General features: G+C 38.8%; 1 protein-coding gene across 6 annotated transcripts in view; it reads left to right on the forward strand.

The window, feature by feature from the left end:
• col14a1a (collagen, type XIV, alpha 1a) overlaps positions 1-22,808 on the forward strand; it is a 123,782-nt gene that overhangs the window by 69,595 nt on the left and 31,379 nt on the right. For all 6 annotated transcript variants that reach the window (XM_069537974.1, XM_069537973.1, XM_069537975.1 and 3 more), the window contains exons 28-36: positions 3,859-4,002; positions 4,281-4,445; positions 4,691-4,729; positions 4,854-4,992; positions 6,522-6,664; positions 8,311-8,420; positions 16,817-16,969; positions 18,735-18,812; positions 19,496-19,582. In XM_069537974.1, the coding sequence (XP_069394075.1) occupies positions 3,859-4,002; positions 4,281-4,445; positions 4,691-4,729; positions 4,854-4,992; positions 6,522-6,664; positions 8,311-8,420; positions 16,817-16,969; positions 18,735-18,812; positions 19,496-19,582 (1,058 nt within the window). The remainder of the gene's footprint in view (positions 1-3,858; positions 4,003-4,280; positions 4,446-4,690; positions 4,730-4,853; positions 4,993-6,521; positions 6,665-8,310; positions 8,421-16,816; positions 16,970-18,734; positions 18,813-19,495; positions 19,583-22,808) is intronic.

Genomic DNA, 22,808 nt, shown 5'->3' on the forward strand with positions numbered 1-22,808 from the left:
AGCCCTCCACTAAATTCTCAAGGTTTATGAGACTTTAATGAGTTCAGGAACAACTGTATGAATGACTATGAATGTGTTACTCTGACTATAAAAAGAACCCTTTCAGAGTCAATTGTACATTTTCTGCAATCAAAACCATTCTCCAACAGTGACTTTTCATATAATAAAAGATTGTATAGCTCTTATAATCAAGCAGAGAGAATATTACAGTCTTTTTCTCATCTTACTGATTTTAACTGAGCAGAGTAGAGTCTCCTCATTCATTAAATTGTACTAAGGCTTTGGACGAGATGATTTCAGCTTCTTTTTCTTTTCCTATTTATTCATTTACTATTTTCCACATTCTCAATGTGTTTCTAATATTGTGACAGCAAGAAAACTGTTGCCAGATAGGAGGCTAAAGCCAAACAGACACAGATTATTTCCCACAAGCAAAGTGATGTATCATTGATCAATGACAGGCTTTTCAACACATCATCCACTGACGTATTTGCTTTTCTTTTTTTTTTTTTGAGTGCAATGCCTGTTCTAAACCTTCCTGTTTTGAATGGGCTGTTTGCTTGGTCTGTGGATGCTGGGTGCAAGTGACCTGCAGTGATTGAAGTAAAGACCTGCTGCTGAACTCAGTCACAGAACCCTGAAGCTGCACCTTTTACCTGCTCTACTCCTCCTTCCTCCACCACCCACTGAGTCTCTCCTCTTCCTCCTTTTCCTCCTCTTCTCCTGTTTTCCTTCTGTCCTCTGTCTCACTTCATGCCTGGCTAGCTGCTGTAATTCCAGTCTCGCCCAGCGTGATCAGAGGACAGTGTAGAAACAGATGTATCACTGGCAGATATGTGACAACACAACACTTTACAAGCCAAGCACTCTATCATTTTTCACCACTGACAGCTCAGGGAAGAAAAAAAAACAGGAGGAGGAGGAGGTGAAGATGTTGTCTCAGGGTTTTATCTGGTTAGAAGTTGAAAATTGGGACACCATACACATAGAGCTCTTTCTGGCCTCTGCAATGAATGGTTTGCCTACTTATGAGTCTATATGATATTCAAAACATGGAGATACAGACGGCAGAAAAGCATTATGCTCAATTATACTGTTATAGCCTCCAGCAAGCTCTGTTGCTGCTGATAAGCGTAGTGAACCTGACCTCTGAAAAATAAGGACGATCAGTGAACAATAAAAAACTCCATGATACTCCTCTCTCAATACAGTACTTCAAAACACAAGAAAAGTGAGAAGAGAAAGTGATAAAAGGACAGAAGAAGTTTAGGATTAAAGGCAGTGATTATCTGTGTAATTTTGAAAAGGTCAGGGAGAGATGAGTAGATGAGCTGTAGGAACTATTGATGCACGATGCAATCACGATGGACAGTATGCAAATATTGACATTAAATAGACCTATTTGTGTGTGACAGCTTATTGGCTAGCATTCAAAAAATAATCATGTTGACACACGTGTGGTATCGAGTCATGAAGGACACACTCTAAATAATTTTGATGACATGACATCTCCCCAAAAGTGAAGCCAACGCATCTCAATCGCCCCCTGGTGGCTGGCTGCAGTATAGGTCATACACTCTGCCTTTTTCAACAAATTGGAAATCGCTGCCGTGCAGACTTTGGCTCCAAATTCTCAAGATGGCAGTGTTCTCATGCAGGATATTTTTGCTTAATTTTTCTGGATAGTGGGTGGAAGTGGAGGTGTTTCGTCTATGTGTACAATAATAACCATCCTTCATTTGTTCAGAGGTTCACTTTACTTAGCAGCAACAGAGCTCTCTCATCAAAGGAAAAGCATGAGTATAGTGCTTTTCTGGAGTTCATTTCACAGTATTTACTTACTGTTTTGAATTTTATGTTAGTTAAGTGCTTGAAACACAGTGATACACACAAGGCATCATTAAATCCTCTGACAAATGTGCTTTGACACCATCGTGGTGGCTTGTTTTGGGTGGGTCTTGAAACCTTTTAAAGCTGTCAGGACAGATTTTATTGACTGATTAAGTCCATTAGCAGCTAACCTCCACATTTTTTAAAGTTCGTCTAATTTCACGATAGCTGTTTTTTTTTTTTTACAGACTAGATTTGGGAATTTCAATCTCATTTTTTATCCATGTTTAGATCTCATTAAAAATACATAAGACCTGTTTTCTTATTCTATATGCTAATGAAAACTTGACCAAAATCATGTTTCCAGGGGTTTATAGGTCCCTCACTGTCATGTAGTAATTATAGACTCAATAATATATTTTATTCATGTCAGTTTAAGAATAAATAATACATGTTTTAATTAGTGAGTACATTAAAATTGTAGCAAAGGTCTCAAACATTCACCTTCATGTAACCAGTGGGGAAAAGGACGTATCTTAGATTGTTAATGAGCTCATTCCTGCTTCCAATAAGTTTGTAGGCATCTAGGCTCCAGCCACTCTTGGGAAAAATGCATGCACATGGATTGAACATTGCTCTGTTGCAAAATATATGAAAGAAATGTTGCTTCATACTGTTCTTACTTTGGACAGAGGATGTTGCACTGTAAGCCCTATTAGACAAATTGTAATTTGCGAATATGATTGATACTGCATGTTGGTACTACAATACAAGTAGTGTGGAGAGGGTCTAAGCACCACATATATTAAAGGACCATACTAGTGATTTTGCTTTTTTTTATGTTTATGTACCATGTATATATATGCTACATTATTACTGGACATTTTCATGTGCATGCTGTGTGGTTCCCTTTAAGATTCCTTTAGATAGCTTTTCCTTTAAGGCAGCGAATGGTTAATATTCATTTCACTACAGCATGAAAGTAACCTTTGGAAATGATAGATAATGATAATAAACATCTTGTTGAGATTGAATTGGTCCATCAAAGACACTCAACATCCAAAAATTGACCAAATACAGCAAATCGTTGTATATTTCAATTCTTTGGAAAATCCTCTACTGTTTGAGTTTATTCAATTCTTTTAGAGCTCTCTCACTGTATTCTGCTGAGTGAGCAAACCCTCCCTAAATACATGAAGATTTAATCTTGGTTTCATCATGGGAGCTGCATCAGAAAACGACATTGCGTAAATGTCAGGTTTTATAGACCTGCGATAATACATCTGGAAGTTACTTGCCGCAAAGCTGTGAGCCAATGATTGTGAATTTTATTGGAAACAGATGATGATGTCAATCAGTCAATACAAGTGTAACTTGAGTACACTGCAGGAAAAGATGCCATTCTAACTTTGTGTAATCTGAACATATACTGTATATAAAGATGGATGAGGCATCTTCACATCCTCCAACTGTCCAAAGGACAGCCAAAATATCCTGCATACGAGGCAGCCATGTGGGGTCAGAGTCTGAGCAGTGATGATCGGGGGTTGAAGCCACGGTAGCAACGTCCCGCCAATACATGCACTTGACCAATCCTCCTCCCATCTCTTCTGTTTTTATAGCATTAAATAACAAATTAAACCCAAACTTATAGGAAAAATGCAATTTGAACATATATCAGTATGATAATAATGACCTACCATGACAAAAGCAACATTTGGGAAAAAATGTATTTGACATGCACTTTTAAGATCGTCCATGTCCCATCTACTAACATGGAGGAGACATGATTGATGAGCTATATTGCAGCCAGCCACCAGGTAGTGATCAAGATGCTTTTACTTCACTGTAGTTCATGTTGTCCATCTTTATGAGTCTTATAGTAATAATTAAAAAGGAAGTGAAAAAGTTGTGAGGTTAACGAGAAACCCATCCACACTCTGTTAAAATCAATGGATGTACTGCTAAATTAGCACCCTTTAGTTTGGTTGTTTCTAAATCAGATGTTTTCTCTTCGTCCTCCTTCAGGTCGAGCCATCAAACATGTGAAAGAGTCCATCTTCACTTCAGAGAGTGGAGCCAGACGGGGTGTTCCTAAAGTCCTGGTTGTCCTCACTGATGGGCGATCGCAAGACGATGTCAACAAAGTGTCCAAGGAGATGCAGATGGAGGGTGAGTATTTTACTGAACAATCACGCACAGAAGAGCTGTGGGACTTGTTGACGTTGTTATGTAATGTTACCTAATTATATTGTAGAATACAAGCAAGATGGGAGACAGAAGGTTCTTGGATGCTGGATAAACTTTATGTCACATTTTACAGTTACGAGCTGTCAGACTCATTCATGTGAAAATCCACAACCACCGACGTATTCCATCTTTCCAGACTTTCAATCCTTTGTATTGAGTTTAATAATGTAATGAATGATCATTTTAAATTCCATTCTCAGGCTATATCATCTTTGCCATTGGCTTTGCGGATGCGGACTACGGAGAGCTGGTGAACATTGCCAGCAAGCCCAGCGACAGACACGTCTTTTTCGTTGACGACTTGGATGCTGTGAAGAAAATAGAGGAACAGCTCATTACCTTTGTCTGCGAGGCTGCCACTGCCAGTGAGTAACACTAGGCATGTTTAAAACAGAGAGAGGGAGTGAGAGTTCAGGAGGGAAAAAGATTTCAGTCAACTCTCATAGAAATGCAGACAGAGTGAAAGAGTCACAGAGGGAAGGTTGAGAAAAGACCGGAGAAACATGGAAGATGACTGAGGAGGAAAAGGGATAGAGAGAGGGGTTTATTTGAGGGTTGAACATTTTAAGTATTACAGATTAAAAACTAACAATGCTTCTCTCTCTTTCAGCTTGTCCGTCTGTTTTGATGAGTGGAAACACAATGGCAGGTAAGAGGAACTATTTATAGGAAAAATGGACAGAATAACCCTCTCACAGACCCATGCACTGGATCAAATGACATGATGATGATGATGATGATGATGATGATGATGACGACGACGACCCCTGCAGGTTTCCGTATGATGGAGAAGTTTGGCCTGGTGGAGAAAGAGTACAGCATACTACCTGGAGTTTCTCTGGAGCCGGGTTCATTTAACAGCTTCCCCTGTTACAGGTTACACCGTGATGCTCTGGTGTCCCAGCCCACCAAGTGAGTAACTCCAGGTCCACAGCAAGTGAAAACACACACTACTCTTGTCTTATAATAAAAAAATTCCATAAAATCTGGGCATTTATTTTGTAGGATTAATTGCAGGGTTTATGTATTAGATAATAGACTTTATATAAAGATGGATGACATGACGGCTCCACGCAAGTGAAGCAAGGCATCTTGATCGTCACCTGGTGGCCGGCTGCAGTATAGGTTATATATCCTGCCTCCTCTGTGTTAGTGGATGGGACATGGACCAAATAAAAAAGTACACATTAAATAAAATGTTCTCTCGTTATTCCGAATAATTTTGTTTATAATTACTTATATGATTCTGTAAGATTGATCATAATAACTATTATATATTGGACATGGGGAGTGGTCACTGTCAGTGGTCAGTAGGACACACACATCACAGCACTTTGAATTGTCAGCCAGCAGCGGACACAGAACTATTCAATAGTCCTGCCAAAGAAAACAACGTTATCTTTTTAAAAACACTGCCTGTCCAGTGCCCAAAAACACATATAGCGGTACTGAAGATTGTTGAATTTACATCTTTTGACTTGGCTTCTTTTTTTCTTCACTATTTTTAAGCAAGATGGTGGCAGCCAGACTCTAATGACAAAGAAGTGTATTCAGTGTATTAAAACCCAATACACTTTTAGAAAATGCTGCTACAAAATGAAAATGTTAGAAAAGCACTGACTGGAAGCATATTATTGCAGTAATATGTGAAATTGATGGAGTAGAACATTTCCAAAACCAATATTTATATAATTCTAAAAATGAATAAACTGGGTTCTAAAAATGACCCCACACTTTTAATTGCAGGAGGTATTATAACATTTAGTCTGATCACACTGCCCGGGTATTGAGCAAATTTTAAGGTGTTTTAAGGTGAAGACTTGACCATTTACTTTTCAATTGGGTTTCAAGTTGCTGATTGATTCAATGACCACTAGTAGATAACAGACATTACAACATTTTAAAGAATGTGGAAATAAATAATGAATGAAAAACATTCTAAGAAGTAATAGTAAAGCTATAGGGCACTATACCAGAGGGAAATATTCAAGGATAAAAACTTAAAAGCAGCGCTCAGTTGCCTTCGACTGTGCTCGGGTAATGTATTTCCCTCTGTGATGTCATTGTGGAGCTTTTCCCTGCTTTATATCAGTTTCCTTTTTATAGCCTCCTGTTTTCTATTTGTTCATTTGCTGAAAAATGACACTGTGTGCTCTGCAAAGTTGTAGCTAAGATGATTTAAACTTGAAGTGCTTGGAGGCAACGGCACAAAAAAAAGACGAGTCTCAAAAATGGCGAGGACTCAAAGAGTCTGACGTCTAAAAGCTTCACTACAGATGAAAGAGACAATGGCACTTTGAAACAGACACCTAGGAGATATGTCTGCAGGGCACAGCTAAATATGGTGTGTGTGTGTGTGTGTGTGTGTGTGTGTGTGTGTGTGTGTGTGTGTGTGTCTGCCTGTCTATGTGTGTGCTTCTGTGCTTTCATGTGTGTACCAGGTATCTTCACCCTGAGGGTCTCCCCTCTGACTACACGATTTCCATGATGATCCGTCTACTTCCAGAGACCCCAGAAGAGCCCTTTGCATTGTGGGAAATCCTCAACAAAGACCACGAGCCATTAGTGGGACTAATCCTGGACAGTGAGTTTGAAACACTTATGTTTTTACTTCTTTATCTTTTTATGGTTTCACTGAATCCTAACAGATCAAAGTTGGAGGCAGTCTCTGAGCTCATAGGTCATCATCTGATGACAAATTTGCCTCTGGGGACAACACGCAATATTTTGGGGCCTCTGGTGTCGACAGCGGATATCCGGGCCAAATGCCAACTCCCTTTCACAGCACACAGTTCGATCAGTTAATTTTATCACACAAGTGGAATGTTTCTCCAAATAAAACACAAACAGTAATGCTTTTGTAGGTGTTTTAGGTCCAGACAACATTTTGGCTCATCACTTTTAACAGTTTCCTGTATATGAATGCAGATAAATTACAAAGCCGATAGTTGAATCATTTCGGTCAGGCGGTCTGTTCTAACTAGGTATTTGATCCATTCTAATGTGGCTTAAAAAAAGCTTTCTTCTTATATTATATCCGCAGTAAGATGCAGAGATACCTTAGCGCCTTTCTTTGATTTGACATGAAGCCAGTTTTTAAGCCAAAGCAGATGGGATGATAATATGGATGCTATCATAAGATTCCCTGTGGTGCAGTGGCTGTGTTTATGTCAGACTAAAACATAGAGACACTGCACACAAGGCAAACTCAGCCCAGACATGAATGTTTAGAGGTGTTTTTGGCACCACTGACTTTGGAGGAGACCTCGAGCAGACCCGTGACCTGCTGCGGAGATTATGTTACCAGCTGTCCTTCATGATCTTAGGAGCCCCAGGAGTAGCTGGAGGAGGAAGTTGTATTCTGGTTATTGTGCTTTTCCCTGGTGACCCTGACACAACTGAAGTAGCACAAAATGGGGAGGAAAAGAATACTTCCCTATGTTGAAATTGTTTTGTTTTTTTAATTATTATCATTACTGAGTTCTCAAAACATCCACGTCAGATGAATCCCAAACCTGAAGAGAAATGTTTCACGGGCTAAATCAAAAGTGAGGAAAAATTTCTAGTTCCACCACCATCATTTTTAATTTTGTCATATTGTCTTTAGCAAATGATGGGACAAATGATGTAGCCTATGACAAAGGAAAAACACAGTGCTGGCCAGTTAGCTATAGCTAGCTATTTTTACCCTATTGGTCACTCATAATGGATCATCACATTATTAAATGGAGTTTGCTGGGTAATGTGAAAAAAACTTTAATACACAACCTCATCTGTGAACGTAATTTGTGTAAATCTGGATCGCATCAGGTAGATTTTCAACTCCCATGATCCCACACTGCTACATTATGTTATCAAACAAGGTCTTTAGTTATTGTTTTAATTGAAAGTCCCCCAGTGGCCTTACTTGCCTTAGTAACAAACAAATTAAAACTCTATAGGCATTCTATAATTCTTTCACACATATACATTATTATGATAATGGGGGTGGTGGCTTCATGTTCCTGCCCCCTGATGGTTGCATTCAGTGCTTGGTGGAAACAATTTAAAACAACACATATCTCAAGCTCATATCACAATTAAATGACATGGAATCTTTTAAATTTATAGTTATATTTATCTAAAATGGCAAATAAACAGCAGCACCACGCCAACAGAGAGAATAGTGCGAACAGGGATTTATCTACTTAAAGCGAACCTGAACTTTTTGTACCCTCTGTCCTCCCTCAGACTCTGGAAAGACCTTGACGTTCTTCAACTACGATTATAAAGGAGACTTCCAGACTGTTACTTTTGAAGAATCAGAAATCAAAAAGATCTTCCATGGCAGCTTCCACAAGGTCAGTCTTCAATGTATAATATTTGTGCAGAAAATTATTGATTTGTCACCTTTGAAAGGTAAATAATCCAAAACTGATTTATCTGTGTGGAACCATTTTTCACGGATTATAGATTCATGCTAATGGGCTTTTGCTTGATTGATATCATTAAAGTATAAGTAGTTTTGAGGTTTTGAGCTGCTGGTCTAAAGTCTGTGCCATGAGGTTGTCAATCTTCTTTATAGAGTTAGAACCACTTCAACACTGACTTGAAAGTCATTGTTGGCCTCAGACAGCGTCCCCCACAGTGACTGCATTTACCAGTTTGCATTACATATCAGGTTCACACTGACAAACCCTCATTACAAGTTTTAGGCTGTAGCTTTTCAGATAAATATACAGTTCCACTGCAGAGCAGGAGGGGACGGAGGGAGCAGGAAGATGGTTGGAAAGAGACAAAAAAAATAAGGAAGGTCTAGTCTGGTGTATTTTGATGTTTGTGAAGCCTGTTGGTGGTTATCCAGTGTTTTTGGTGCTGGATTTTGTTTCTCTTGACCTGTCAGCACCACTGTGATGTGTTTGTGTGTGCAGGTGATGAATCTCTTCTCTCGCTCTTTCCCTCTCACTCTCTGCTGTTCTCACTGCACCCTGTTTTTAAAGTGGTGGATTGTGGGAGTGAAACTGCAGATTTCATCACCCTTAAAGACCTCACTTTTTATTTTTTTTACCATTAATTATACATTATATCACTCAATGATCATTGTAGACTTGTCTAACTTTTATTTAGTGCCATAAAATGAAGTACAATGTACACACAAATTGTCAAAAGAAAATGGCGGTTTAACCACATGTATCTTCAATGTTAGTTTCCAGGGTTTGATGACATTAGTGCAGTAGCTGTTTTAAACCTGCCTGTTTGGACTGTTTGGCCTGTGGGGATGCTGGTTGTTGGTTTCTAAAACTGTAAAAGTGAACTGCAGTAATTGAGCCACAGGTAAAGACCTGGTGCTTGACTCCACAGAACCCTGAAGCTGCACCACCTCTGCTGCACAAAGAGCTGTTCACCTGTTTATTTCAAGTCCAGTGAAGCTCGACTCAGTCCACAGAACCCAAACAAGAGAATCAGTTGTTGTTGCCATGAACGCCGTGTTGTCATGATCGACAAGATCACTTGCGTTGATGAATCCTTGCTGCTGCCAGCTTGAACTTAACATGTGTCCAAATAACACCAAAGTCAACACTGCACTTCCTCATTCCCTTAACAATACACATGCAAGTGTGAAGCCGATATGATAATCCGTTCTTGAGATATGTGTTCCTCAGACAGACAGACAGGCAGGCAGACCGAGAGGTTTCTGGAATCATTCGATGGATTTCTACTCTCCAGAGTGAGTCAGTATTAATTTGTCCGTTCAACCAATTCTCTGACAAAGACATTTCACATTCACCTCAATCACTGGGATTGTTTTCAAATATTTATATGCAAATGATGCTGTATCAAATTAGCCTGACTGAAAAGAAATGGTACATTTTGATGACATCCTCTCAGTGAAAGACAATTTTCTGCTCACTTGAGATGATATTGTGTTTTTAAAAAAAGTAATCAGGAAATAAATAATGTTGCAAATGCTTCTATGGCATAAATAATAATGTTGGTTTGGACCCAACAGGTTCAGTAAATGACTAATTCACACTGCAGAAACACTTTGGCATGAAATATCAACAACATTAGCCAACACAGAATAATAACAGCAAGTTGCAGAGTCTCATCAATACTTTTGTCTTCACGGACGTGTTATCTGAATCAGCCACACTGTTCAGGAGGTGTGTTTAGGAACATAATGGAAATGGGCATTTGTATGCATTGTCTTGATACATTTTAAATTAGTGGCTCACATTAGTTTTGTCCAGACAAATTCTTTACAAACCATATTTTTGTGGGGCTGCTGTTGTGTAGTTTCTGTACCGGGACTGTCATGGATTTCTGCTAAAAACAAACAGCAGCCCACAACCTCTCTGTCTGCCTTTATCTCAATCCTCAAAATGTCAGGGAATAGCTGTCCATCATCCATAGTGTCTTTTGTCTCCTCCATTGTTTTCCGGCTTTCTGTGGGAGAACATGACAGTGTTGAGAGAGGGAACAGATGCAGGAGAGTGCCCGGCCAGCAGAAGTCTTGGTCTCTATTAAGACAGGATGACAAGTGAATAGTGTGCGCTTGTCCGCATGTGCGTGGATGTTTGTGTGTCCGATATAAAGGGATTACCATATGAAGAACTTGTGTGAAGGCGGGCACACCGAGCAGGATCTGTCACTGCTCAGAGAAGCACATAGAGACACATGCACACACACACACACACACACACACACACACACACACACACATACACACATTAAGAGGAACAACAAAACAGAAAGAGGTGAAGGACAGAAAAAGTAGAGCAGGGGAGGAAAAATATATTTTTAGATAGTTTTACGCACAGAAGAAATATAATATATAAATATAAGGAAAATACAGAGACATGTAGACAGAGAGAGGAGAACCTATTGTTTTCACACCAGTGGATGTGGCTTGCAGGGTCATATTAAACTCCAGAAGTGTATGACGACTTTTTGTGCCTCCCATTGACTGAAGGCCTCACATTTAAAAATGACCATGAGCACTAAAGGTTGTCCTTGTGTGCTGTAAAAATTTACACAGGAAATTTGCTCCAGTGCTTTTGCTGCTCTCATCACCAAATATTTCAGGGAAATTGAAAATTCACTGTTAATTCATTCAACCATACAGTTATAAAGCCCTTTCCATAAAAGCTTGGAAAGGAGAACAAATAATAAGAAGAAAGAGGAAATAAATGTGGCTGCTGATAGGATGGATTCACGCTAGCTGAAGCTGATACGTGCTTCGGGATAAGTTTATATGCTGTTTGGATTTGTTGTCCCGATGATAAACAACCTGATGTTTAATAGAGGCAAGAATCATTGCACATTGGGGAACTTAAACATTGTTTTGAACATTTACATGGTGTTCATTTTTAGAACTCTAACGTTTAAACAAAGCAGGTTGTATTTATCTGCAGACCCACATCTTTGTCATGACAGCTTCGAAATTGGATCTGCTTATCTGGATCAGCATCACAGATAGAGGTACTCCAACAAAGTAGGTTTTGTTTTCAAGGGAAGCATGAATACAAAGTCACAGTCATACTCAACTTTATGTTGTGTAAATGTCCAGAATACACTTACAAAAATCTGAGATCTTTACCAAAACTGCCTGTCTTTATATGCTCAAAACACATTTGGTTACATCTCAGTAAAACTGTTTCTACAAGCGCCAGAGGCAGTGAGTAAACCTTCAGTCGTGTCTACTGCTTAAAAAAATCCAGATGTGACAGTTTGTAAGATCTTAAAACACATCACGTCTGCAGCTGTAATAAACATTTTTTGCCTACAAATCAGTGTCTGTGCCAAAGGTGTGGTCATCTCTGGATTTAACATCAAACCAGCAGCAAACTGGACTGAAGGAGAAAACCTTATTATGAAGTTAAGAAGTAGATTGTTTCATCAGGGAAAACACAAAGGAGAAAGTGTGTTGTTCTAACTGAAAAGTGTATGTGACAAAAAAATCATATACACAATCACACAGTGCACACACACACGCACACACACACGCGCACACACACACACACACACACACACACATTCAAAGCTGCATAAGTGAGCATGCAGATGCACAAATTTAAGTGCAGGTCAGAGACAGCTGAGTCAGCTGAAAAGCTGATAGCCTCATCTACTCCGCCTCACATTATCTCATACAGCACGTTAAAAAACTGCCATAACACTTATAACGTTTGTGTGTTTGTCTGGCCGCCAAATTTCCAGTTTCATTCCTGTACCACTGTGTTTCTAAGTTACAGAGAGGTGAGAGATAAAGGGAATATGCTGATTCACGCCTCTCTCTTGCTTCCTTTTTCTCCATCCATAAAATGTTGTGGTGTGAATCTCAATCCTTATTCAAATATAAATGTATAAAGGAATCCGCAAATGCTTACATCGATATTAATGGATGAAAAGCGTTTTAACTTTCTCGCAATGAGCTGTTGTTTTACGCAGGATTTTTGTTCTGCAAATACGTGTAGGGATTTTCCATAGCCACAATCTTGTTGTTTATTACCCTGAGCTGAAGTATTGGCAAGTCAGGCGGCCATTTTTCTTATGCGTTTTGGTTAAAAGGAAAGTGTTTCTTACCCATGGATTGTTTTTTAGAGCCTGTCCCACAGCCACCCTGCCCATGTGCGGCCCCCTATTGTCGAATCCTGACTATAATACAGTCCACCAAGTTTCAAGGTAAAAGACTCTATTTTAAGATTGGTGAAGCACAGACCAGGACTGTGCCTGTTAGAAAACACAGACACTCAGGGGATTATTTGTGTGGATAGTGCAGTAGGACATCACAGTTTACTCCAACAATAAGCCTTACTACTGACACCTCTGCTCTTTTCTCAAAAAGCCGCCCAGAAGAGCTTCCTCCTGCATGTGCCCCATGTTATCCAGCTGTTTTTGGATTCACACACTGTGCCTACCCTCTGGAAAGAATCCATCATTATTCCAGTTCAAAAGAAACTTTTTCCGACTGAAAATAATGATGACAGACCCGAGGCTCTGACTTCGATTGTTATGAAATGCTTTAAAAAATACATGATGTCTATACTCACGGCAGAGGTCAACTCTGTACTCGATCCCCTCCTGTTTGCCTACAGGGATGGGTGGGAGGTGATTAACAGTATCAACTATTTGACTATTAAGTACTTGGGCGGCACGACGATGGTGTGGTTAGCCTCTCAAAAAGAGGAGTGGAATCGTGTTTCGGCAGTCGCCTTTTTGTGTAGATATTGCATGTTCTCTCTGTGTTTGCATGGGTTCTCTCCAGCTTCCTCCCACAGTCCAAACACATGAAGATTGCTGTTAGGTTAATCAGAGACACTAAATGAATCGTAGGTATGAATGTGAGTGTCTCTATATGTCAGCCTCCAGAAAGACTTGTAGCCTGTCCAACCATGTCATTATAAATGTGAGAAAAACTGAGGAGAAGGTTCAGGATTCCAGGTCGGAGGGGGATCATCGTCCAGTGGTTACACATGATCATTATCGGCTCCCACTAACACGCTGGAGTTCACTTGAAGTCCAGCGTTCTTTCGAGCGTGCATCCTCATTTGCAGCACAAGCTTCCTCACGACTCAGGGCGAACTAGAGGATTTTGTTTTTATTGTACCAGACTGCATTAGAGAGCAAAGTCTTGTTTGGGGTGTCAGCATGGCATGGCAGTTTCACTGTACCGTTAAAATTTAAGCTCACTCGTCTGGTTACAGCACTGCATGAAAGTTATGGGGAGGAATGAACATTCCCTCCAGTCAGTATATGAGCATTCTGAGGGAAGCTCACAGAATATTTTCGGACTCATCGGATGTTCTTCATAATAATGAGGCCTTACACTGTTGCCATCATAAACTTTTCATCACTGCTCATGCAATATGTGCAAGATGTGTAAGAATTGTCATATTACATGTATGTTTAAGGTGCAGTATGTTTTAATTTTTGGTTGTGTCAGTCATTGACAGTTTTCCCCATGGGGACAGTGACTACATGTATATGGACAACAATACCAAAATATTGTCTGTATTCTGAATAAGACATTTTGAATATAATGTTTACATGAGTTGCAGGAAGAATATTCCATTCATATTCCACTTTAAATGTTATATAGCATAGTGTGATTTATGGCGTCAATCAGTTGGTAAATGCTGCAAAAACTCCAATAGAATGTTATAATGTGATGAAAATGTATTAATGTTGAATAATGAGACTAAGGTCGATTACTCTATTAACTTATTTAGGTTAAGATAATAATATTATCTTAATAATGTCTTAATAGTAATCTGTTTACAATGCAGCGACTTATTCAAACTATTATCATAATTGGGTTGAGAATTTTGGAGAATATTGGTGTCCCCTAAATTGTCTTGTATTATAATGTTGATTTTGTTTTGACATTTCCAGTCACTGGAGATAACGTTGAGTTGTTGGTTCACTGTTTCTGCTATCAGACCCAGCAGCGATGTTCACTGTGTGAGATTACCTAAGTCAAATGTGCAATATGACAAAGACAATGAACCACTGTCAGCGGCTCATACAATAAAAAGTCATTTGTCTTTTGTATGAAACATGATAAGGAAAGACGAATTCTCAAAACCATCCGACGGAGAGGTGCAAAGAAATGAGGTGCTCTATATTACAGATGACACTGATTGGTAAGACAGCAGCAGCATTAGACTGTGAACGTCTGTTTATCTGAATATGTGTGTGTGAGAGGAAGGAAGAGAGGAAGGCTAATTCATCTTGTGCTGGCAGTAGTATTAGCTGTGGAGGAATCCTGTGGACAGAAACCAACCGTCTGACCTGCCAGCAGCAGCAGCAGCAGCGTGCAGCGAAAAACATGCTGCTTATTGTTCTCATATTTCACCCTCATTTCTCGTGGTCAGCGCTGTTTTTTTGTATATTTCTTTGTTGTTGAGCCAAAACTGATCCGAAGTCTGAAATTTGAGGTTACTGCTCGTCAGCCTCTGGATGAGTGGGTATGTGGGTTGACCTTTATTCTGCTGCTCTCAGATATACTGTCATGTGAGCACATTGCTTGACCAACATAAATATGTGGAGAAAGTTTAATTTGGACTCACTGCCAGACAGGCTCCCTTTTATGGGATAGTTTATTTCTGCTGGTTCGACACTGGTTCGATTGGTTGACGCTGTGAAGTCGCTTGTCAAAGTTGAAGTCCACGTGAAGCCATGCTGCAGATTTGCTTCATCTCAAGATGTTTTATTTGCCCCCTCGCTCGCACATATTGGAAGTGAAGGTTCGTCTCTGCTACATTCATGTACATGTGTGACCGTGCCCTAAAAATGTAGTAATTTAATAAAGTGCAGACTTTTCAAATTAATCTGTATGTAAAATTACATAACCACTTGCAGCAGCTATCAGAACAATAAACTCCCATGAAGTTCACTCTCAGATATAACTAGGACTTTAAAACATATAGCACTGAAACAGTAGGGAGAGTATTGCACTTTATGACCCCAGATGCTGGCCACGTGTATAAAAATCTGTTCTGATGTCTGCCACTATTGTTGAGAATAGAGGAATAATTCAAATTGTCTATTTTCATGAATAAACTACCTCCAGACTAAATTTTAATCTGAGTCACTGCTGGAGTAAATGAAAGAACCAGCCTGAAGGAGAGAGAATGACAATGTTAACATCTGGAGCTGGAATTGTAAACATACACACAAACACTCACACACACATGCACGCACGCACGCACGCACACGCACACACACTAAAATACTGTTTCATTTCGTTGCCTTTTATTAATTCACTATAGCCACAAATACTACTTGAAACTGGAACAACTAAATAACACAAAATACCAGCAAAATGTCACCACCTTAGAGGATTTGATCTTTTATATAACAAAAGTACATCACACACACACACACACACACACACACACACACACACACACGCACACACACCATGCTCAATGAAGTGTGCAGAATGGAGGATGAAAACAGAAAGTCATTAGAAAGCAGCCATCCAGATGTCAGCCAGGGGAATGGGAGCTGACACTCAAATATGAACTTTGTCTAGCTCCACATTAGCTGCACCTCATAACTGTGTTTGTGTGCGTGCATGTATGCATGCATGTGTATGTGTATAAGTGTTCCTATAACTTTCAGTATTACATGTATTATCACTAAGGGTACAAAAAGAGAAAAAGTATGAAATAGAAGTTCTCAAAACCATGAATCATACGGCTGCTGATAACTTTCATTTATTGCAAATGCAGCGCTCTTTGATCATTAAACATGTGACTAGTTGAATTTCATGGTTCGTGGCACCGACTGAAGCCTCCTCTAAGGAGACAGGTTAAACTCACAGACACTTGGACTGGACAGGCTAATTTGAGCGCTTAGAATATATAATAATCCACATACACAGGGAATTTAGTGTCACTTTGATCAGTAAGAAATGATGTGGCGTGTAGTTGATGCACATACCCACAGGAGACGGTCTCAACAATTTCACTTTGGATGAATACAGATGCTGGAACATTCCATTTAAAATGACAACTCTGTTTTTTGTCTCAGTCTATTCAGTAGTTTTGTCTTGATATATTTAAGTAAATAATGTTAGTGCTACAAAAAAAACCTACTTTTTGAGAGTATTGAGATAAAATACTTGAAAAATAAAGTCGAGTGTCCATTTGGATCTTAATCTCAAGATTTGTCAGAACATAGGAGTTTCTCTGTTGTTGGGGACATACTCCAAATTATTTCTAATGCACCTTTTTCTCTGTCTCCCATACAGCTCCATGTGATCATCAGTAAGACATCGGTGAAAGTGGTGTTAGATTGTTCTGCAGTTGGGGAGAAATCCATCAACGCAGCCGGTAACATCACCACAGACGGGGTGGAGATCCTGGGAAGGATGTTCAGAGGAACACAGGACAACTCTGCTCCGGTCAGTACCCAGTCCTGTCTTCATTATTGTGAAGGGCACAATGGATGAACAGTGATTGCATATTAGTTTAGGATTCCTTCTGTTCATGGAAATTTTAAAAGTATCCTCTAGACATTATGTATAGAGGGATTATCAAAACAGTGGGGCACAAGTGGTTGGGCATAATCAAGAAGATGACCATTTTTAAAGTTAAACGAGTAAAATGAAAATTAAGTAAAATTATTTTTTTATTTTCCAAAAAACAATCTCTTGATTTTTTAAATATTCTCTTACTTACATCCTTAGCCTGGTTGGCTGACGTAAACCAAAAAGTAAGCAATAATAATGTGTCAGTTCTAATTGTCCCTTTGTGCAATAAAAATCCAGAATCGTTTTAGTGAGTTGTAGTTAATTTTACTATTTCACTAGTGGAACTGTACAGTGTGATTTACATAGCCATACTTTTTTAGCTGTGTCGTAGAGGCACTCAAAATAACAGGCTGGGGAGAAGGTGAGATATCCTGGACCTCTGGGAAGACTTAGTGTAACTGTTACTACATTTATATCTCTGACATGTTAGCTAACCCTAACCCTAACCCTAGAGAAAATCATCAGCTGGAAATCATCTTAAAACTGACTAACTGACGGGTTAATTGGATGATTATTGATTTAAAAATATGTTACAATGAAACCTAATGGCATCTAACATCAAACAAATCACAGTTTGTATTATTTATACGCTTCTAATTTGCAGAGGCTTTGTTTTTTTTAAGAACTAGTTTGTTTCAGACTACACAATGAATCATTATCATTAGGCAAGTCTTGTATTCATAGAATTCATAGTGAGAGTGAGCTTGTGAGGGGATGAGTTTTATTGAGGGGATTACAAACATGAGCATGAATCAGCATGAATACACAACAATCAGGTTTTCAATCAGTTTCAATGTTAGTTCCAGTTTGACTGAAAGTGCTCAGAGACGCCCTGTGGTTCTGTGATAGCAGGTTTCTAATTACAAGGATAAGTCTTTTACACACAGGCTACAAGGCCAGACTTTTCTCTTCAGGCATAAAAACATTTTTGTTCATTCATTGTCATGAATTTTCCAATAAATAGGCTGTTTGTGGTATTAAAGATGTGGCATTTAAAAATGACGACATGGCAAATAAGGACTTTGAGTTCCTTTTAACTTAAATTAATTTAGCTGAGCCTGGGATATTTCAACTTTGGGTTCAATTATAGAATGGTTACTGTACGTCAGAATTCCAGGGGCCGTAAATGAAGAAAAACACATTATCAGACAGTTTTCCACCAGTCAACAGAATTTCTTTTTGCTCTCTAATGATGTGTCTGTGTGTTTTTAACTCTCCAGATAAAACACTTTCACAGTCATTTTGTTCGGTGTGGGAGTTTTCCATAGTTTAATTTGTGTCTGTGATGTATACATATATTAAGTTTGATATAAATATTTGATGGTTGAGGTAATGGGGGACGTCTGGTTTCTGAATAGTCAGACATGGTATATCCTCAACACTGCCCTTCTGATAAAATAAACTGTGTATGTCAGCAGGCACCTTCCTCAGTGTTGAAGCTAAATGTAAGAAATTAATCAGAGCCTGGTTTACAGTCTGAGATTAGAGGAGACTCCAGCACTTTCAGCTTCATTAGAGATGTGAGTCAAAGTGTTATCAAAACTAGAAACACATCAAAACTACATCATTGCAACATATCGTGTGTGTGTGTGTGTGTGTGTGTGTGTGTGTGTGTGTGTGTGTGTGTGTGTTACAGTTCCAGCTCCAGATGTTCGACATCATCTGCAGTACATCCTGGGCCAGCAGAGATAAGTGTTGTGAGCTGCCAGCATTAGTAAGAAACTAACACACACATGTACTCTCTCACTCGCACACTCACACACACACTATACAGACCTGCTCGAGTTCACTATGATATATAATTGTGTATCTCTTTGAGTGCAAAGTGGTTTTGATTAAACTGAGATATGATGAAACCAGGATTAAAGCCAAGAACTCTGTACTGAATCAATGAGTATCAGCACTGGTCACTGTAAGTGGAGCCTGTGGTCAGGTGGGTAATTTCATTTATGTAAATTGAAATTCCACTAATCAGCATGTTGAGAGTCTCTCTGTCTGAAAACACAATGATCAATTAACTATAAAGTTATAAAATACAAACCCACTCAACAAACAGATACACTGAGTTCCCTTTTAATTAAATACAACTGTAAAACCTGATGCAACTACAAAGTAATATCCCTGTGATGATTATAATGTTCAGCTTGTGCTTCCTACGCAGAGAGGTCAAAAATGTTTTTTATTTCACTCTGTGGTCATATTTAGGTTGTATTAGTTGGTGGTCATGTATTGCATATACATTCAATGATAGAGCATGTTTCAATTTTTTGTCCACCCCACATTAGGCAAAGTCGGCTTATTGTTAGAAACACAGCCAGTATATTACAGTCTACAAACTCTACATATATCTAACGTGTGTGTGTGTGTGTGTGTGTGTGTGTGTGTGTGTGTCCTCAGAGAGTTGAGGAGCAGTGCCCCTCCATGCCTCATGCCTGCACCTGCTCCCAGGACAGCAAAGGACCCCCGGGACCCTCTGGACCCCCTGTAAGAAACACTCTTTCTTATTAATTAACTAATTAAAAGATAAAATATTCTAAACCTGACTAGACCTATGTTATATATTTTGTTGACTTGTGTACCTACATTATACAAAATGTTCCCAAGAATGTTCAAACCCAGAGAAATACCCAATTTTATTCAAGGTGACAGGACATTCCATTTTGGTCGTCTTTTAATTGCGTGATATTCACTTCTACTGTGGCTTTGTGCGTCTTTGCTAAAACTTTCTGGGCAAACAATGCATAACGAAGGAAAAACACTGGTTTTTCCCTTCACTGTTTGTATTGGTCACTTGTAATCGATCATGATTATTCATTGTTGTTTGCAGCGTAATGTGAATGAATCTTAATCTTCGCCTGAGTTGCTTCAGGTAGATTTTTATCCACAATGGTGGTGAAGAAAACAACTTTCATAATCCCATGCTGCTTCATGACATACGTTTAATTATTTGATTCAATTATAATAATCCAAATTCTTTAGTTTGAAGAACCTTTCCTCATCTTTCTTCGGTGCACCCCTCCTCTCTACACACTGTTTTCCTATCTCGATGTATTTCTTTACAAGCTTTTTCATTTTCATTTTCACTTCTCCCTCGTGTCACTTAGTCACTCTCTCTTTGAGTGCCTGTGTTTGTATCTATTCCAGAAAAGGGGTTTAGACTGTCAATAATGGATCCTGCTGGTACATTTCAAAGTGAGACAAACATTGGCAGCTTTGTAAAAAGGTTCATTTCCATCTGTGGAATTTACTATTGAATGTTTAGAAAGTCGATTCAAAAGCCGCAATTCCAAACGCTTTAGTGGCCCCTCACGGGCAGTTGGATGCTGGTTTGCAGATATAATAGGACATTAAAAATACATTTCTCACATAAAATAATCAAAACATTTAAAATATCAGCATGTAATGACGAAAGGTTGGAGGCTTAACGACCTGGTTAAACCAGGCCTGATTGAAATATTCAATATATCGGTCCATCTTATTTTATTGTCTTTTGTCACTGATCCATTAACATCTGAAACCAGTTGTTTTTAAAGCTATAATGTTGATGTAAATATAATTTATAATGATAAACTTTGTTTATATTGTCCCTTTCAAAACACAGTTAAAGGCTGCTTTACAAGTTAAACATTTTAAATTAAAAGGCAAACAACAGGAAACGTTTGAAGAGCAAACAACAAGAAACTGATCTAAAATCATTTTGATTTGAAGATCACATAGATACAGAAATAAAAAAGGGTAAAAAAAAGGATGAGAAGTCTTCAGGCGTTGAGGTGACATTAGAGAAAGAGGGATGATCTCGAAGAGAAGCTGTATTCATCTCACATAGCAGGAGGTAAAACCTGATAGAGGCTGAAAGATGAGAGCAAGTAAATGAGCTCATTTACTACCTGAGACTTTTTGTCTATATTCTCTCTCTTCTTTTTCTTTTCTCTTTATCTCTCTATCTCCTATTTGATGTCTTCATTCCTTTCCATCCACCTCTTTACCTCTTTCTTCTTCTCCTATTATTTCTCCTTTCTTAAGATCTCTCTCTCTCTCTGTCTCCAGCCTGTGGGGCTGAGGGCAAGGGGGGGATTGTGGATCGACATAGGAACGGTCTGAAAAACTAATCACAGTCAGTTAAAGTCGCCCAGTTTTTATCCCCGTCTGACAATCCACATTCACTTACTCATCCACAGCCCTCCCTTCTTCTCTATCTATCTATCTATCTATCTATCTATCTATCTATCTATCTATCTATCTATCTATCTATCTATCTATCTATCTATCTATCTATCTATCTATCTATCTATCTATCTATCTGTCTGTCTGTCTATCTGTCTGTCTCTATTTCCAATATTCCTCTCTATAGCTCCCTCTATTTCTCTATCTATCAATGGCCTATATTACAGGTAAATATTAGCTCAAATTGAAATTATTTTTTAATGGCTAGTAAGTTGGAATTTAATTCAAAAATTGTGTGAAAACTGTGTGATAAATGAGCTTAATTTAAATTTTCTCTTTTCATTTACAATAAAAGAAGACTAAAACTGTCTCAACATTCTGTGGTTTTCTCTCCACACTCTTTACTGTAATTTCTTCTGTAACCTCCACCCCTTGTCTCCTTTTCTATTTTTCATTCTCTTGTCCCTCTCTTTTTCTCATTTCTTTTATATTTTGCCTCCAATTCATCCCAGAGCCTGAGGCGCTTCTTCTCGATCGCTCTCATTTTATACCTCTGTGTGCCTCCGTCTGTCTCTCTGTCTGTGTCTGTTTCTCTCTCCGGCAATGAATGGGGCCTTAAATCACATTTTATCTGCACATATAGGAGTAGATGAATGGTTTATTGACAAAATCATGGCCACTTCTCTGCTAAAACCGCGCGCTGCAGTCAGTGGGGCTTTGAGGAAGGATGAAAAGACGAGGCCGTTCCCCTTGTTAAAACAACATAATGGTTGTTAACAGAATAAATGTATTATATCCCACTGCGGAAGAAGAAGGTTCAGACAGACAGGAAAACCTTCAGCTTTCCTGACAGACTGTGAACACAGAGAGTCAAAGAGTAAACATCGGATGTAAACAGAATTTGATGTTGTGCTGTCGGGACTCAGTGCGCTGCGATAAGTGAAGTATTGGAATAAAGCAAACTAAATACTTGGCTCTATATGGAGATACCTAATGTAATGTCTTAACCCACATGTCGGGAAGAGACAACTGGAGGCAAAATGAGATGGAGAGCAAAGAATTATCATCAAATGAATACAGTAGCTGATTTTAAAATTTGAGAATTAGAATTATTTTTCTATTTATATATGATATCCTTTTTTCGGAACAGATTCGCTATAGTTTGATTACCACCACATAGAAAGGTGGAAGTAAACATTCAAAACAATGTTATTTTATTATTTATTAAGTTTAATTTATATGCCAGTTTTCACTGTAAATGTTTCCTTGCACAGCAGCAAACTACTTCACTTTTCTAAATCTTTGAGTAATCTCTGAAGTAATATTGATCACCTCAGCTGAATCGCAGTCTGTGCCTCCTGATTTGGCACAGACTCGACTGAGGCAATCAATCTGACATCACTTTCTCTACCCACCATCTCTGCTTGTTAAAACTGAATTATGCCCCTGCTGTTTGAGATCCAAATGTTACTACAAAAAAATTTACTTTGCTTCTACCATCAAATTGCTCAGTTAAATGAAAATAGCTTTGCATTTTCTTCCCTTG

The sequence above is a fragment of the Paralichthys olivaceus genome, chromosome 13, assembly GCF_024713975.1.
Source record: "Paralichthys olivaceus isolate ysfri-2021 chromosome 13, ASM2471397v2, whole genome shotgun sequence".
In the NCBI taxonomy this organism is placed as follows: domain Eukaryota; kingdom Metazoa; phylum Chordata; class Actinopteri; order Pleuronectiformes; family Paralichthyidae; genus Paralichthys; species Paralichthys olivaceus.